The 17,081-nt window shown below is 40.4% G+C and overlaps 1 protein-coding gene across 1 annotated transcript in view; it reads right to left on the reverse strand.

Moving 5' to 3' along the window:
* Positions 1–17,076, reverse strand: part of JPH1 (junctophilin 1) — a gene marked incomplete at its 5' end in the record, with an annotated part of 44,249 nt that extends 27,173 nt beyond the window's left edge. Inside the window, one exon of the mRNA XM_008944371.1 lies at positions 16,403–17,076. Coding sequence (XP_008942619.1) covers positions 16,403–17,076 — 674 coding nt within the window. The remainder of the gene's footprint in view (positions 1–16,402) is intronic.
* Between the last annotated feature and the right edge of the window lie 5 nt (positions 17,077–17,081).

Consider the following 17,081-nt stretch of genomic DNA (forward strand, 5'->3'; position numbering starts at 1 on the left):
ATGTGTACAGGACCACTCCCAGACCACAGTCATCTGTTTTGCTCTTTGGTGACTCTACAACAGGTCACTTGGCTTACTCTCAACCACAGTCCAGGCATCCTTCTGCATTTGAACCATGTGTACTGATTTACACTGCAAGAAAATAAAGCCATGCTGTGAAATTTTGCTAAACTATCCTGTTTTCATCATCTTAGCGAAGAAACAACAAAGACAATTCAGAGATTTACTGAGTTTTTCACACATTCACTACAAGAGCTTGTTTCCACTAATGAAAAATAAAAAATCAAGTGTACATGCCAAAAATAAGCTTCCTTTAAGAAATCCGCTTAAAGTTCTTGCCAGCTACATGAAGATTCTTGAAATGAGCACACAGATTCAAATGCTACAAAATCAGAACTATCTTGCTTACCTTCACTTCATCTTGATGCTGATGTTAAGTCCCAAGACAGTAACTATGTGGCAAAACAGTATTAACTGACACACAAAAAAATAAAGATCATGCCTTGCTTGCAGCTATTCAGTTAATGTGGAAAACCAGGTTATAGCTGATGAGATGGAAAGAATGATCACCATAGCAACAATTTACCACTTTACAACAAAGGGGGAAGGGTACATCATCTTCTCCTACTTGCACCTGGAAACAGTATTCGTTCAAAATTCTCAAGTTCAGCTACGCATTCTGTTCTTTCAGCAAGATATACAGTGAAAAAATTGTATTTGTACTACAGCATTGCATTCAGCATCATGTATTAGTCCAATAACAAGACATCCAGCACAATGACAAGAAATTCAGTACCAATAAAAGTAATCGATTATTTTAATTAAAAAATCCTCCTTAGCAGCATAAGCTCTGTTAGAAAAGCTTGTCTAACTGAGGGCTAAAATATTCCAGTGACGTGATAACGAATCAAAAATATACGTGGCCTTTTTTCAGCAATGCAATTTACGTATTAAAAGAAAACTTAAATGGTACTACCAACTTACTTTAAAATAATAAATCTTTTGGTTAAAAAAAAATAAAGATTCCATAGGTACCAACACAAAACTATCAATTACTGCTCTGGCTAATTTAAAAATTTGGTTTAACTGTGCTTTCCTAATCTTCTTTTGAGTTATTTGTTTTATGTAATAGAAAAGATGTGTAAAATTAAAATACACTTTAACCATTTTTCTGAATGACACTGGAATCTTCTTTACCTGTTCTGAGTACTCAGCCTTTGAGACAGGCACTAAGCTCATCCGTGTACTCATTTTACCCAGGTATTCTCACCCCCTCTCTGCAGCGTGCACACTTTATCCTCAAAGTGCCTTGGTAAAACAGGGACATTTAAAATGCTCAGACTGTACACTACACAAGGACTGGGAGCAAATCATTGCCAAGCTCAACAATGATGCATTTAGGTGTCAGGAGTAAAAATCCTAATGCTTTGAAATAATGGTTAGATCCTCTCATAGTGAACGGGAGAATCTGATGTACATTTTAGGTGTTGGGCAGCATATTAAATTAGGAATTTATTCCTAATTAATTAGGAATCTTAAACTTGCCTAAATGAGAGACACACTCACAATACATGAGTTTCAGGACATAAAAATTTTCAAGAATCTAAGCTCTAAATTAATGCCTTTAAATATGGATGAGTGGCTTCTGGTCAGTATTCAGAAAATGTTGCCAAAGGCAGAATTTGCAATACTGCACATCCTTTGTGACTCTGTTGGTAATTAGGACACTGAATCAGGAAGTGTGAAACCTGATTTGTGGGTGCCTGCTCTGAGTCTAAATCTATACTAATGACGCATGCTGCCAAACCGAAGAGTTCTTTTGTGGAGATCAGACCAGGCCTTTTTGGTTGAAGGTGGCACTCTGCTGCCAGGATTACAAAAACAGTTTGTGCAAAAAGAAAAGAAGAAAGAGGGGAATGTGACTTTATATTAATGTACATAATCTGGGGGAAAGTAAAAAAAAAAGAAGTAAAAAAAAAAATCCTCAACTCAGTGCTGCATCAGAAATATGCAAGATCTACACAAAGCAACATAGTGGGGCACTAACAACTATATGAGATCACAGAAGTTTTTTTCCCTAGCAAATTTTTGCTGCACTCCATACTAGATGTAGGACATGTGACTACACTGAGAGCAGTGAAAGAAACATTCCCAACACTGTGTTTAAAATACAGCGCCAAGATACAATGAACGGCTTTACATAAATTGCCAGTGTACGAGAGATTTTGGAGGAAGCATGTAGAACAGTACAGCTTTTGACAGAAGGTTATCCATGATAGTTGTACCTAAAAATGATCCAAAACCAGCAGAAAAGTCTTTTAACGTTACCTATGATACGCAGGGAATACAACTTCAAATTCAGCTAGAAACAAATGCAAATCTGTGCATAGCTGGTTAATTGCTCTGGAGAAAGCACAAGTGAGTCAAGACTGATGCACCGAAGTACAGCAAAAATAGTAAAGGAGTTCTTAAAGCCATCTCCCTACAAGGAGTTACCAGACTAGTCCTCCTGATCAAAGTGCCTTAAGATGGAAAAAAAAAAACCAGCTAGCTAGAAGTGCTATGACACAAACATAAATAGGATTTTCATGTACAAAAGGTTTAATCACTTCCAAAACCTAAACAAAAACACTACAACAGACACCAGGGAGAAGAGACAACATATAGCTTTTATGAGTATCGGCAGCAGGGTGGCATGAAAGCACCCCAGGGGAAAGGAATCAACATCACTCCTGCTGCCACAGGAACACTGCACGCAAGTACCGTCACTGTGACAGCACTGAGCTACCCTGGACACTACAGACAGAGCTACGGCCGCAGCACAGCAGCGGAAATCTTCCAGAATAAGCACAGCCACCCTGGCTATGCCCGAGGCCCGTTTCTGGGAGGCATGACAATGCACCTGGCTGAGGGACAGGGCTGGGCCGCACCGACGGGCGCGGGCACCGTTCCTTTACCCGGCAACAACCTGCTGCCCACCGCTCGACACTCGGGAAGACTGAGACTGGAACGGCAGAGGAAAATGCTTCTCCTGCTCCTCTAGTGCCGCTCAGTGCGAGCCCTGCCCCAGAGGAAGGGTGCTCCGGTGCCCCACCATGGCAGGCAGGGCCCACGGCACAGGGCCCTTGTCCCGCTGCGCACACAAGCCCTCTGTGCGTGACGCACACGCTTGTCCAGGCTGATGTTCCCCGGCTGTGTTATTTCCACCCAGTAAATCCCTACCCACTCTCAGCTGTGTTTGAGAGCCCTCAGGAGTAGGCTGCTGTCAGCAAGACAATCCATTCAGCCTGCTCCCAAGCCCTCTTGTTCAAGGACAGCGAGGAGCCGGCTGCACGCCGGCTGAATGGTCACCCTCTCTCCTCAGTATATTCTTAACTTCCAGCTTTTGCCTTGCCAAGACTTCAGCATATGATCTTACAGCGACAAAGTAAAAACTTGAAAGTGAAATACAACCCCGAAAGAGAAATTCCCGTGGCAGATCTTCTTTCCCTCACCCCTTCTCACCCTGCATTTTCATGAAAGGACAAGATGCAAAATAGGAGAAAGATTTAGAGGAACAGGTGCAGATCACAGTACCAATCTTACCAGGGTCTACAAATAAGCTAACAGAAATAGTGACAGAAACATGGAATGACAATGCAACAAATCTTTCAAAATGAACAAAATTAATAAATGATGATGTTTCTATATCTAAGTGAAAAAAATAAACTCTACAATGCAGACAGCTTGCAAAATAGCCAGCTACTACTCACTAAGGCTGGGACAGGTGAGGAAGTATGGCTCCGTAAAGGAAACCTCACCCTCAGAAATGTTATTTGATAGAAAAAGCACTGGATTAAACACATAGAAGAAATAATTAGAAACTGTGGTGCTTGTGTGAAATGCCAGGACAGAGGAACAAGCCACCCTACAATAATTTGTCACACACTTTGCAAAGCTGAGCAGCAACTCACACAGCCACAAGCGTAATTACTAGAAGGTGCTGCACCCCTCCGAGTGCTAAAACAACTGCTCAGAGACACAGGGAAAGAATCAGAGCTGAGGAGCAGATTAGGAATCCAGTGCTTCTACTCAGCAGAAACATCAGTATCCTTAATTGTGGCTTTTTTGCTGGGGACAGAAGTAAAGTAGTAATGTACTGTGTTGGCAGGCAATGAGGCAACTAAGCCGGCATTTGTGAGAGGGGCAGGAAGCAACGAAGCTTCCTCGTTACCCAGGATGTGTCAAGTGCAGTTGCTGACATCGCGCTGCCTCCAAAAGGTCTGTTAATAAATATTTGCTTAGTATATTGTAACTTGAGCATAGGAGAGAAAAAAAGATTCCCTCCATATTAGCACACTACAGAAAACTCTCACAAACCTCACCTACTTTCCACAGCCCAAGAGACAAAAATACTGTTCCTTCTTAGGAGAAATAGATTCTTCGTAGAGAATACCTCTCTTGTACACATTTAAAAGAACTACCCAAGTTCCTTAACAATCTTCCCTCACAGTCCTTATGGAAAATACCAGGAGGTTCACCTCACAACATTAACTACTCCAAGGAAGCCAATTATTTATATAAGTTTGAGCTTTTTGTCGCATAAGGAATGGGATTTCTCCTGGTAATTTACCATTAGCAGAAACTTACAAAAAAATTTCATATTAAGTCAGTTTTATATCATAAAATGAGGACAAGTCACCATGCATTTGTAGTAATTTCATCTTCAGAAAAGTACAGATTTACACAAAGAAAACAGTTCTTAGCTTCTTTATTACACAGTCCATACCCTCAGGACCTGTGCCTCTCATTTACAACAAGATGCAGTTTGCAACATATGCAGCAGGATATTCCACTTCCAGGTCTCAGGCCCAGTTACATAAAATACCATTTAGCGCCTACGAGAAAGGCTTTGGCACCTCAAATCAGGATTTGAGTTTGCAACTTGAAACTGCATCCACCAGAAGCTTAGCATTTTCATCAGACACAATAATGTGCCTAAGTAGGTATTAAAACATATTGAAAGAGATTTCCATCAATTTCTTTTATTTGTTCTATGCAAAAAGAAAGGGATGTGAACTACAGTTTTGAAAATATAAGTCAGTTTTTCATTAGATCTCAGTGTGAAAGCTTTCAAATTGTTCATTTTAAGAAGACAGTCATATCTGCACATCACAGACTCTGCTTCTGGAGTTGCAGAATGAGCAGCTAACACTAGAAGCTGATTAATCAAATTCCAAATGGAAGAACTACTACCCATGTGTGACTTCACTCTGGTAACATATAATATGATCCAAAAATCATAAATCATAGTTAATGAACAGTAATCTTAAAATCACCTAAGAAAAGTGTCAATTAATTTAGAACTCATTAAAAGCATGACCTGTATGAAAGTACAGAATAAGCTTTAATGAGATGCTGAAAATCTACCCTCATCACAGTAACGTTAGGTGTTTGATCTCAGCATAAAAATGTCTTCCTACAATTAGCAACTGTCTTTTTTTTATTATTATAGGCATCATACTCTGCCAATAACTTCCAAATTCTTATCTTTCCACAAGAAGGACTGAAAAGTTTTGTGTTTTTTGTTAAGATTAAAGAATTCTTGGATATTTTCAAATATACTTGTTTGGCTTTTTAGTCATGACATCTATATTTAATTCTGAAGAGATTATTAAAAAGAAAATATGATAGTATGGGTGGGGTTGGGTAGATTATCTCAGATGACTGAAGTTCCTTCACAGAAGCATTTATTTTTAAGTTACTGTTCAACACAAAAGTAGAGTGACTATATCTCTAAGCCACACTAAAATGAAGTCCCGTTATCAGTCCTTGACGTATGCCAAACACATCTGCCATGAAAGGTGTTGAAAGCTGACAATAGATAAAAATTTCCGTTTTCGGGGACAGGGGTAGGTTTAATTTATCAATTAAAAAGACAGCCATTGAATGGGTTATTCTGGAGTGTTCAAGTACTATTAAGGTTTAGTTCCTATGATAATATATAATTAATAATCAATAATATAGCTTTCCAAAATCTTGCTATTATATATGAACAGATATCAGGTGCTACAAGGCATGTTAAGCAGAGCCCTAAGCTGTTTCAAGCCTTTTAAAATGAGACAGCCTTCATTACAGACACAACAAGTTTGTGTGGTGTAAAAAACACCCACCATTTATAAAGATTAAAATAGCTTTAAAATAACTAGTAAAAGTGAAATTCTAAGTCTTCATAATTTATATGGTTACTGCAATTATTTTTTAAAATGTATTTTCAAAACTTAAAAATATAAAATTCATTAATATAATTGCTTAAAGTAAATCCACCCTGAATGACTAAAGAATTTTCATGGCTTTACTATGCTCTCCTGCTGCGAACCCTTCCCACACTCGGTGGCAAACACCCCAGTCAGCTGCTCCTCTCAGCACCGACCAGACACCTCTGATAAATACATTGCTTACAACAATACTACTGAATTGTTAACTCACATTAGGACACTTAAGCCAGGCTACTGAATAGCAAGAAGATCGATCTGTTTTGAAAAGGACCAACTCTGGAAAAAGCAAACAGCACTTTCAGGGCCAGGGGTTACATGAATCACTCGGGACCAGATGATGTATTCTATTCTTTTGTGATGCTAACTGGTACACCTCCAGCAAATACCCAGCTAAGAGTGAGCACAGGTAAGTGTTCTTGCTATGACAGACATGCAAGTCCCTTCTTTGTCCTGAAAGGAAAGTAAATTTTGAAGGTAAGAAACCTGACTCTTCATTCCAAGCTTACAGAAGAGATGACAGTAAGAAAAAGGAAAAAAACAAACCAGCCAAACAAAAAAACCCCAAACCACCAAACCAAAAAGCCTCACTGTTGGTTTTTTTCCATGTTTAGCTGCTCCAATTTCCTAGCACTATGACTGATTTAAAGTTAGCAGAAGACTCTTCCCTAAACTGCTGTAGGAGTTTTAATCTTTCTCTGTATGATTTTGCATCCAGTATAATGAACAACTTTTACAAAGTATGAGGTTCCCATATAACAATCTTTGAACTTCCTGAATGCTCTCAGAAGGATGCCAAGCACCTCCCACTCCTCAGCTAGCTTCCTGTACAGAAGAGGGTAAGTGGGGGGTGAACAGTGATGATGCTGTTGTGAGAACTGCAAGACACTAACGACGGGATTCAGAATAAATAAGCAAAATACTGAGTTGCCAAAGTAGAGTGCTGAGTGGCAGAAAGTACATATATTGTATAGTGAAAAGCAGAAGTACACTAGATCTGATTTTATGTGGAGAAGTTTATAATGTCTGCTTTGTATTTACAGGAAAATCAGAAAAACTAAATTTATCAAGACTACTTTTAGCCACATGTGTAAAAACAATCCAGGGTACACATCTGAGCACAAGATAGATGTAAAAGGATTAATATGAAAAGACTAAAGTCAGTGCAACAAATAAAAAAAAGAAAAAAGGTACACTGCCCATCCATCCCTCTGTCCTTCCCTCCCTGACACGAGAAGATAGCAGAGAAAGATAGTCAGGAGGAACAAGAAATGACAAATGTACTAGAGAGAAGCAAAGGACATTTTTTACTACTGTCTTACATTCCCACTAAATTCCAAAGTATTTATCACTTTGGGAACAGAAACTTTCCAGTAATTCAACATCCTTGGCCTTGCACTTTAATGACTTGAACTTGCAAGAATATAATTGATTTGTCTTCATCATAAGGAATTATAAGTGTTTAATGTCTGACATTTATCAGAAAGCCCATAGAAGAAGCCATATATGCATACACATTTAGATTTATTCCTACTATCAAAAAATATTTGCAGGTCACCAGTTTGACTGTTTGGGGCCAGATGTCATCAGATCTTAAACTTTATTTATTGGCCTACTAACTTTATTCATAAAATCTTCAGCACAACACAGGGACAAAATCTGACAACCAGATTTAAACTCACTTTAACAGCAAAACTGATACTGAAGCAATGAATATTAAGGGTATTTTACTCTGGATTTTTTAAAAAGCACCTACAAACATGCAAGGTGTAATAGTATTGCCAAAAAGGTCACTGGGAGCTCAGACGCTCATTTAAGTGGTATGAGTCCCTCAGAGGGAGGAAGAAAAAATTCGTCAGGACTTGCTTTCTTGCTTTCTTCATGTTCTGGATACTTACAGGTATTTTTTCAGTGCACAGCAGTACCACAGGGACACCCACATGCATTAAGTTTCCCATTTCTTATTGATATTATCAAACAATATTCAGTCCGTCTAGACTATTTGGTGCAAGAAGAAACAGAAGGGACAATATACTTCCTCCCTCAGCTTTGAAAGCTGATGACTCCACGTGCATTTTTACATACACAAAGATTTCAACACATTTAGCTCGCCAAGGGTTTAAGCTCACTTATATGACTTCTGGTGTAAACTAACTGCAAAGGAAAGCTGGAGGGATAAGTTTTGAGTACAATCAGCAACCAAGCAGACAACAAACACACAAGTCTGTGCGCCAGAGAGAGATGATGATGGCACAGAAAAGACCACAGAAAAGGCATGGTATCAGCTGTTGGTGGGCTATGTTCCTGTCTCACCCTGATAAGCTCCACTCATGCATCCCCTTATTTAGTCAGGCTTCTCTGCTGACGCTTCGATGGGCAGTAACAAGCATCTATGATGTTTCCAAGGCACAGAGGGTTCAGCTCCTCCTTTTAGTAAAAGTCTAACAAATACTGAATTGCTCAGTGTAATTTTCAAGTAATTCAACTGGAAGATAAAACTTTTCATACACTTTGTACCTACATATATACCTGCATACTACTAGCATGCTAGTCAGTAGAACTCTTTTCCCAAGTACCTTTAGTTACATTTATTCTATGCTATGACACATATGAGGAGATCATCTTTACTGATGCTTAAAAAAACATTTGTTACCTTCAGAACCACTTCACTGGTCTTGCACTGTGATAAGTAGTTGATTGGTCTTGTTTCCTTTGAAGGTATTTAATAACAGGCTGCTGTACTGAAGTATCATTTCAGGAAATCATAATTGCTTTCATTGATTATACTACATTAACTTGTACATTGCAAATATATTTACAACTAAACTGCTGCTATCAAGATAAATTAACAGAGATTATACTGTTAAAGGGTGCATCTCTGAAGTTTTGCCACCGTGTTTCACTTACTCGCTAAGTTGTAAAATCAAGTAATCCTTGATGGGTCTCCTAAGTCATTAGCATGAATTAACAAGATTCTGCTGTATATGATTTCACAGCTACTGCCCAGAGGTCAGCTCTTGAATACAAGAGATACACTCAATGTCACATATTTAGCTTCCTCTGGAACTATGATAATATGTTCTATTAAAACTCACTCTGTATTGCACAATGCCACTAGTCACATTAGCACTCCGTTCATACCCTACTTTTTTCAGTAGAGGCTACATGGTCTTCACTGCTGCAGGTGTACACTAGTATTCATCAGATTTTATCCTTAAAGTAGACCAGACAGATTAGGCAGTAGTGCCCTTGGTACACGCGGAGGGTCCGCGTGCAAGCCTGGTTGAAGAATACACACAACACACAACGAGACAGGGAACAAGTCTGCTCCAGAGCTGGAAGCTGTGTAGCTGTGCCAGTCCTGGGCCTGAGCTGGTTAGCTTGTCTGGCAAGAGCCATGGAAGTACAGAGGGTTTTCCACAATACAGTAAAAAAATGACAGCACCACAGCCTCAGAGAGAACCTCAGCTTGTATGCCCACCTCATACTCCTGCTCTCCTACCAACCTAGTGGGGTACTCGCAGCCAGGGTGCATAACTCTTAGCGTAGGACCTGTAACCCGTGTGCTAAAAGGTCACACTGAAGTTAGTGCTATGCTTGGAAAGTAAGCTCACATAACCAAGTCCTGCTGTGCACCAGACCCACTGGAGTAGTGTCCAGCCTGCAGCCTGAGCGTGCTCACAGCTTACTAGGCCAACTCACCAAACCAGGGCTGGGTCCTGGCTGGACGAACACCTGGCCAAGAGCAGCACACGGGCAGATTGCTAACTGACTTATTCTGGAAGTAACAGCAGCTCACTCCTGGTCACTCCCAGAGCTGCTGTCTCTATCACAAGGCTGTCTGTCTGCCACTACTAGAATTTCATAATATATGCCATGCCCACTCCTAAAGATCCTTTGGGAAAAAGCACAGGAGGGAGCCAGCTGTCTGAACAGCTCCAGCATCCTCTTTTCCTTGGAAGCCTCTGTCACACTGCACATGCAATAACCCACCTAGCATTCCCTGCCACTAGGGAAGTGGTACAGCCAGGGAAGTCTGGCACCATGAGCTAGATAACCTTCCAGAAACATCTGCCAAACAAGCAAAGCTGAGGAACACAAGTCATGCTTGATAAGATTCTTGTATCTGGTTAACTACTGAGGATCTTAGCAATACAAACGTAGGTGCAACGCAAGAAGAAGAAAGAAGCACCAACCTGTAAAATCAGCTGCTTCCATAGTAAACACATGTAATCTGTTAAGAATTTTTTAAATATACATGTAAATCCAGAAACCAGATTCTTTAGTAGAGCAATAAATCACAAAACCATATCCTCAGCTAAGCTTTCCAAAGCAATCTCCTCCCCTGCTTTCCAGAAATATGACTATCCTCAGCAACTGACATATCATTCTAGAATAAATTCTGTCACCCTTACTCATATCGAGTGGTACCGTACTGAAATCTCAGCGTTTTTTTGGGCAGTGTGCAGAACGGCATAACATTCAGCATGAGGAGGAGCAGACAATGTGACGTATGGATTCGTTACAGAAGCTTCATGGTTTGCAAAGGGAAAGGACTAAACCTCAGAAAATTCTATTAGTTGCTTTGCAATTCATAAAATAAGCCCAGATTTTTACTTTTGGCTAGCGGCAAGTGCATACACCCCAGCATCCACAGACAGGAGAGACTGGTTATTTCTTTTTGAAGAGAAACTAGAAACTTGAACATGAGAAGTCTCCAACTTCTTTCCTGCTAAGTCACAGATGTTTGCTGGAAGTTGAGGTCCCCCACAAGAACAAGGGCTTGCAGTTCTGCATCGTCTGCCAGTTGTCTATAGAACAATTCATCAGCCTCTTCATGCTGGCTGGGTGGTCTGTAACAGACTCCCAGCAGGACATCTGTCTCATATAAAGCTGTGTGCAGCACACATGATTCAGGGCTGTTTGAAATGACTGGCAGCTACCATCTAGCGCGGACACAAACTACACTACCACACACATGTAATTCTAGCTCTCCCTAGCAGAGTTTGTTCAGGTCAAGCTGAGAGGATGAACATAACAAAGGAACCGGCTACTAAACAATTCAATACTCCTTCCTGACAATTCCACACACTTCACATAAAACCGCCACATGCAGCAATGGAACTTACTCTGAATTAAGGCTATCAAAGGTAATCCCAAACAAAACAAGAGTCATTATCCTGAGCCTCCTGCCCATTCGTCTTGCAGCCTCTCCACCACCTTGAGGCTCCCTCGCAGCCGTGCTCAACAACACAGGCTGCTCATGACACAACATCACAAACACAGTTTCAGCAGTCTCTGTTAAAAAAAAAATAAAGGCTGAAACTAAGCCATAGCATCTGTGGACTTGGATACAAACACGTCAAAAATAAAATTGTGCTGTCTAAAAAAGATACTCTGAAATAGAAATCACTGCAGGAAAGCCATCAGTTAATCCCCCTCCAGCACTCTGCTTAATGGAGGCTTGCTAGTCACTGCTGTCTGAGCACAGGCAGCTCATTAGCAAGGAGGAACTGCTCCATGTTATTAGTTGTAAGATATTAATTTTACTGTTATCTTGATCTTGGGTCCTATCACAGTCTTTTGGCAGTTTCCTTCCATCTGTAGGGCATTGCCACTTTCCCAGGCTACAAGATCTCTAGACAGGGTAATTTGTTTGTGCAGTGCCTGACACAAAGGCACCATTATCTTTCACCAGGCCTCTGGTGCTCATGCAGTGAAAGCCCATTACAGTGTTGCTTACAAGGTGGTCAGAAGCTCTCACAGCATATTATGACAGTGCACCTTACTTAAAACTCACTTACAACTTTGGAGTAATTAAAAGTATTTAGTTCCTGGGGGGGAAAAAATAAAGGAGAAGATACAATTCTTTATCCTGCTTGTTTAGAACCTCAAAGATCAATGGAGTGCACAGAAAATATCAACAAGGGAACATTTTTTATTTTGATTTCTTTCTCCCTTCACACACTATCTTCTGACTCATATTTCTTAGTCTTACTGTACTTTTCTCTTGTCTCTCTGCATCCCTGCAAAGTTTTTTCTTTGGAGAGTCAAGATTTCAAGAAGAATTTCTAGTTCAGCATTTGCTAGAAAAAAAAAAAAAAAAAAAAAAAAAAAAGCCATGCTCTTAGAACTCAGTTGCTCAGCTGTGAGCCCATCACACTGACTTCAAGAACCTGGTATATGAACAGTTCTATGGAAGCAAACATTCCTTCTGCTTCCAGTGCTACATATTTACATACAGGACTGATAGATTTAAAAAAACAGTGATAGCAAGTACTAGAAGGTGAGTTTATATTCTAACTCTGAAAATTAATTCAAAAATGTTACCGTCTCTACCATGGTAAGTACTGACAAAGGCAAATTCAAAATAGTACCCTGAATAGCTCCTCTAAATGAGAACATAAGTGTTTTTCACACTGGGAAAGAAAAGCTCTAATATAACTCCAGTTCACATTACAAAGGAGGTATCCCTCTACAGTTTATCAGACACATGACAACAATGAGAAGGAAGTTCAAAAATCCCTACAGTGAGAATTATTTGGTACCAAAACAAGTTTCTATTTGATGCTTGTTTGAGTGGACACTTGGTGCTTCTTGGCATCTCCCAGTGGGCACTTCCAGCATTTGGCCCATTTCTGTGTTGTTTCAAGCAAACATGAAAACAATTTATTATAAATTTCTAGAAGGCAGCTTTTTCTGTTAGACACCAAGACCCAAAAAAGGCATATAGAGTAAACCTGATTGCACAAACTGGTTAAAGATGAATTTGACTTAATTACTGCCTATAATAAAAAAAATATTAGAAATTGTTTGTTTTTTTTAAAAAATCATCTAACATTCTGTGATTCTGTGATGAAGGGAGAACTACTAAACTTCTGAAATTCCTAAAATTCTGGAATTTTTAATTTGTGTCTTAATATTTTGTCTTAAATATAGTCAGTAAAACTATAACACAAGTCTGTGAAGCTGAGCTATCATTTAAAAATAATTTTTATTCATGCAAATTTATAATCTGTTTTGGTACAGATCTGTGTAGCAGAGGGTGCTGTTTCCCTGATACAGCAGCTTTCTGTGCATCACATGATTCTGTGACCTGATATCACCGATATTATTTATGAAACACCTCAGTACAAATTCCTCAGAAACCCAAAGGCTGAGTCAGGAGAACCAATGCAAATTCAGATCCAGAGAAGCAACATTTAACCCAACTTTCAGATTTTTCTTCAAAAATTTCTTGATTTTTCTTTTCAAACTACCATTTTAGGTAAAGAAAGTCTACACATTATTAAGGAGGACTTTTAGACATTAAAAAAAAAAGAATCGGGAACATAAAGCAAAACAGTGGTTTGTCTTGTTGATGACTGTGTGGACATCTGTCACAGGTCAAACTACCAGCCAAACCTGTTATGACCAGCAGGGAGCTACAAAGAGGGGCATGGCCTGGTCTCACTTGACTGAGCAAACATTTTGGGAATAAACAATTCAGAAAGAGCACCTTACAACTCAAAGCTGCATTGAAAGGGAAGGTACGTGGCTAAGAGTCAAGGTTTCTAGTTCTCTGGAACAGAAACCTGGACACTCAGTGGTTTCCGGGGTAAGAAAAGGTCTATCTACAGAGTTCTCCCACTAATGGAATGGAAATCTACAGTAAGCATGCACGGCTGGTGACATATGCCAGTTCTGAAATACAGAAGGTTTTGCAGACCACTCTGTGGTGAGGTTATGCCACACAGGAAGAATCACCTTTGTATCACACCTTAGAGAAATGAAGAGAATTAGAAAAAGTCCACTCCTCCTGGACTTTTCTGTGTGGTAGTGATCAGGAAACAAACAAGACCACCATCCTCACATTCATGCCAGACATTGCAAGAACATTGCTTTTTTTCCAAACTGATATATTAGCAATATAGGAATAGCTCAGACAGCAGTCACAAACCAAGGCTAGTCCTCAAGTTTCAGTGAGGAAGCAAGTTCTTTCACCCTGAAACCATACTGATCTGGTCAACCTAGAACCTAGCAACTGTTCAAAGCAGAACTTTTTTCCTCAGTGCTCTTCTAGAATCTCTTCCAGTTGATCTGGTCTTAAGACAGTCACCACTACTGACTCCTGGTATGACAGACCCTAGTGCACATAATGCCACGGCCTTGCTTATGATGATCGACAGTAATGGCAGTCCTGAAAACTTTAATGATTCAGAGAGTTGCATCACCCCTACTAGTGAATCCAACAGGCATCGACAACTGAAGCTAATGTAATCTTTACACCCAAGGGTGCCTGATCGGGTGTCAGGCCTCTCTGACTCTCTGTCAGTACACTTAGTGCAAAAGCTACTAGGAGAGAAGAAACCTGAATGCGCAATCTTGCGATCTACATTGGTAGTCACAGGACTGTTTCAGAGAGATTCTCAGCCAAAAAAAGCAAAGGAATAGCCCACGGTCCACAGCTGCACAACTGATGACTTCTGTTGTTGCACTTTCAAAAACATCTTTTAAAGAAATAAACATAATTTTCAGGGATTGTTCCAAAAGAAGCAATCTGAACTCTGTCTTTCATCTAAAATTGAAGGGAAGGAACAGAAAACAAAACACTTCAGAGACATATCCCTTCTTAAAGAGAAAGCACAGCTACTATGCCTTGTAACCTCATGGTCTTAGACTACAGCTTTCATAGTTTTAAATGGACTCCAAGTGTTGACTCTCCCTGTCTATGCATCCCATCACCTGATTTTTTTCAGAGCTAGGACTTGTTACATACTGACAGAACCTGAAGGGGACCCTGTAATTTCTGGCAGTCAGCTGTGGCTGCTCTGCTTTGCCAGTAAGGTACGCTGCCATGGCATGCCTCACGTGTATTTATAGACAGAACCCAGCATGTGCCTCCCTCCAGTTACTGAGGTGACCAGTACTCAGAAAGGTTCTTTAACACTGTGCCAAATTCTTCGTGCTTGTGTCCCAAGTACTTTTCACTATGAGCCATCCATGTATTCAAGCTTTCCCATTTAATGCAGTTTTTGGCCTTTTCTGTATACTTTATGACTGTCAGGAAAAAGATAGTCACTGAGCACACACTAGTGACCACACTAAATCAGGAATCAGTTGTTCAGCTCTAAGCGTAATGTGTCATCCTCTTTCTAAAATAGCATGAAGATTTTCTTTCATGCACATTTCTGCGCTCTCTTTCTGGTCTGTAACATATTTCAAGAAAAGCCTGTCCAAGGAAACAAACTAAACCAAACAACACAGAAACGGCCACCAAGACTTACTGGAATGCATTAAAAATTAAATAGCTTTTTCAAGAGTTCTCAGACTTAATAGTAAAGCCTATTAAAATTGACTATATTGATTTCATTTGTAATGATTTTATTTCAGACAGCTCTGCTTGGTTTTTGGTTAGGAATTTGAAGTGAAAATGACTTTTTCCCCCCACTACTAATTCCTGTACACTTCTCCCATCTCAGGCACTTGTCAGGGGGTGGGGAGACAACAATCACTTCTGTTTGTAAGTGGTGGTCCCAAGATCCAGATGAATTCAGACTGCAGAAGCAGCATGCTTCAAAACCAGGGTCCTCGTAATCCTCTCAGCAGATACCGCCCTGGTAATTGAATCAACAGCCTCTAAGCACAAGAGCCTTGATCATTATTCTTTCATTGTTCATACCACAGTCTCTCAGATAAACAGATGCATCTTACGATGCTCAACATCAAACAGGCAACTTCAGAGAGTCTCAGATGCTACCCAAAAAAACATCAACACAGTAAATGTAACTGGAGCCTGTTTATGGAAAGATATCCAATCTTCACCTCACATCCCCCAAAACATTCTCCACGGTTCCTCACCAGTACTCCAAGTAGCTTTGAAGGCATAATGCAGCAGCTCTCAGGTTGAAAGCAGAAATGCATGAGAATGGAAATTTGCTTTCACAGTATATTATGGCACATATGCAAACATCTGTACTCCACTAGCTAAGTTCTAATTTTCACATGTGCAACGCCACTGAAGTCAGTGGCCTTACACATGTAAAGCTGAGAGGTGAACAAGTACTCAAAAAAGACATTTACACCTTTGAGTTTTTCATCAACATACTGTAACACATTTTTGTTTCTGAAAATTCAGCGATGAACAAACATAGTTTGCAATGACATACCTTGAAGTTGCAATTTCCACTTTGGTTCTTGCCATGGCAGCTGCTCGCTGTGCACCCTCTATCGCTCTGTCCACCTTTTCTCTAGTTTTTGTGTTTCGTATTGGTATAAGCTGCTTTCTTATTCCACGGACCAAAACATTATTTTTATATTTTCCTTCTTCTTTGGTACCATCGGGAAACATGGTACATCCATACCCATGCCTCCTGTTGTTTAACCACTCTCCTTCATATTTCATACCATTTGAACGCTCACTAATACCAAAACCACTGCGTTTGTCGTTCTTCCATTCGCCCATGTAGGTTTCTGTAGTGGTGGCATCAACGTGGTCTTCCACGGGGCAATAATCACAGTCACCATCGCCGAAGCTGATTGTAGAGTTGGCATCGCTAGAACTGATTCTGCTCATGGCCGCATCGCTCCTGACCGAGCTCCGCTTGCTCGATATCGATGACCTGGACTCAGATTTCCTAAGTCTTATACTACCAAGAAGGGATCCTCTCCGGAACAGGCCTCCTTTCTTCTTGACGCCCGCAGCCTCAGGGTCGGTGTGGAAGTTGAGCACGAAGCCCCCCCTGGTCCCGGCCGGGCTGTCGGCGGCGGCGTCGTGCAGGAGGGCGCCGTTGCTCTGCTCGCTCCGCAGCGAGGCTAGGGACGTCCGCAGCGGCGAGCGGATGACCG

This window comes from Merops nubicus, unplaced genomic scaffold (genome assembly GCF_000691845.1).
Source record: "Merops nubicus isolate BGI_N331 unplaced genomic scaffold, ASM69184v1 scaffold16427, whole genome shotgun sequence".
Taxonomy (NCBI): domain Eukaryota; kingdom Metazoa; phylum Chordata; class Aves; order Coraciiformes; family Meropidae; genus Merops; species Merops nubicus.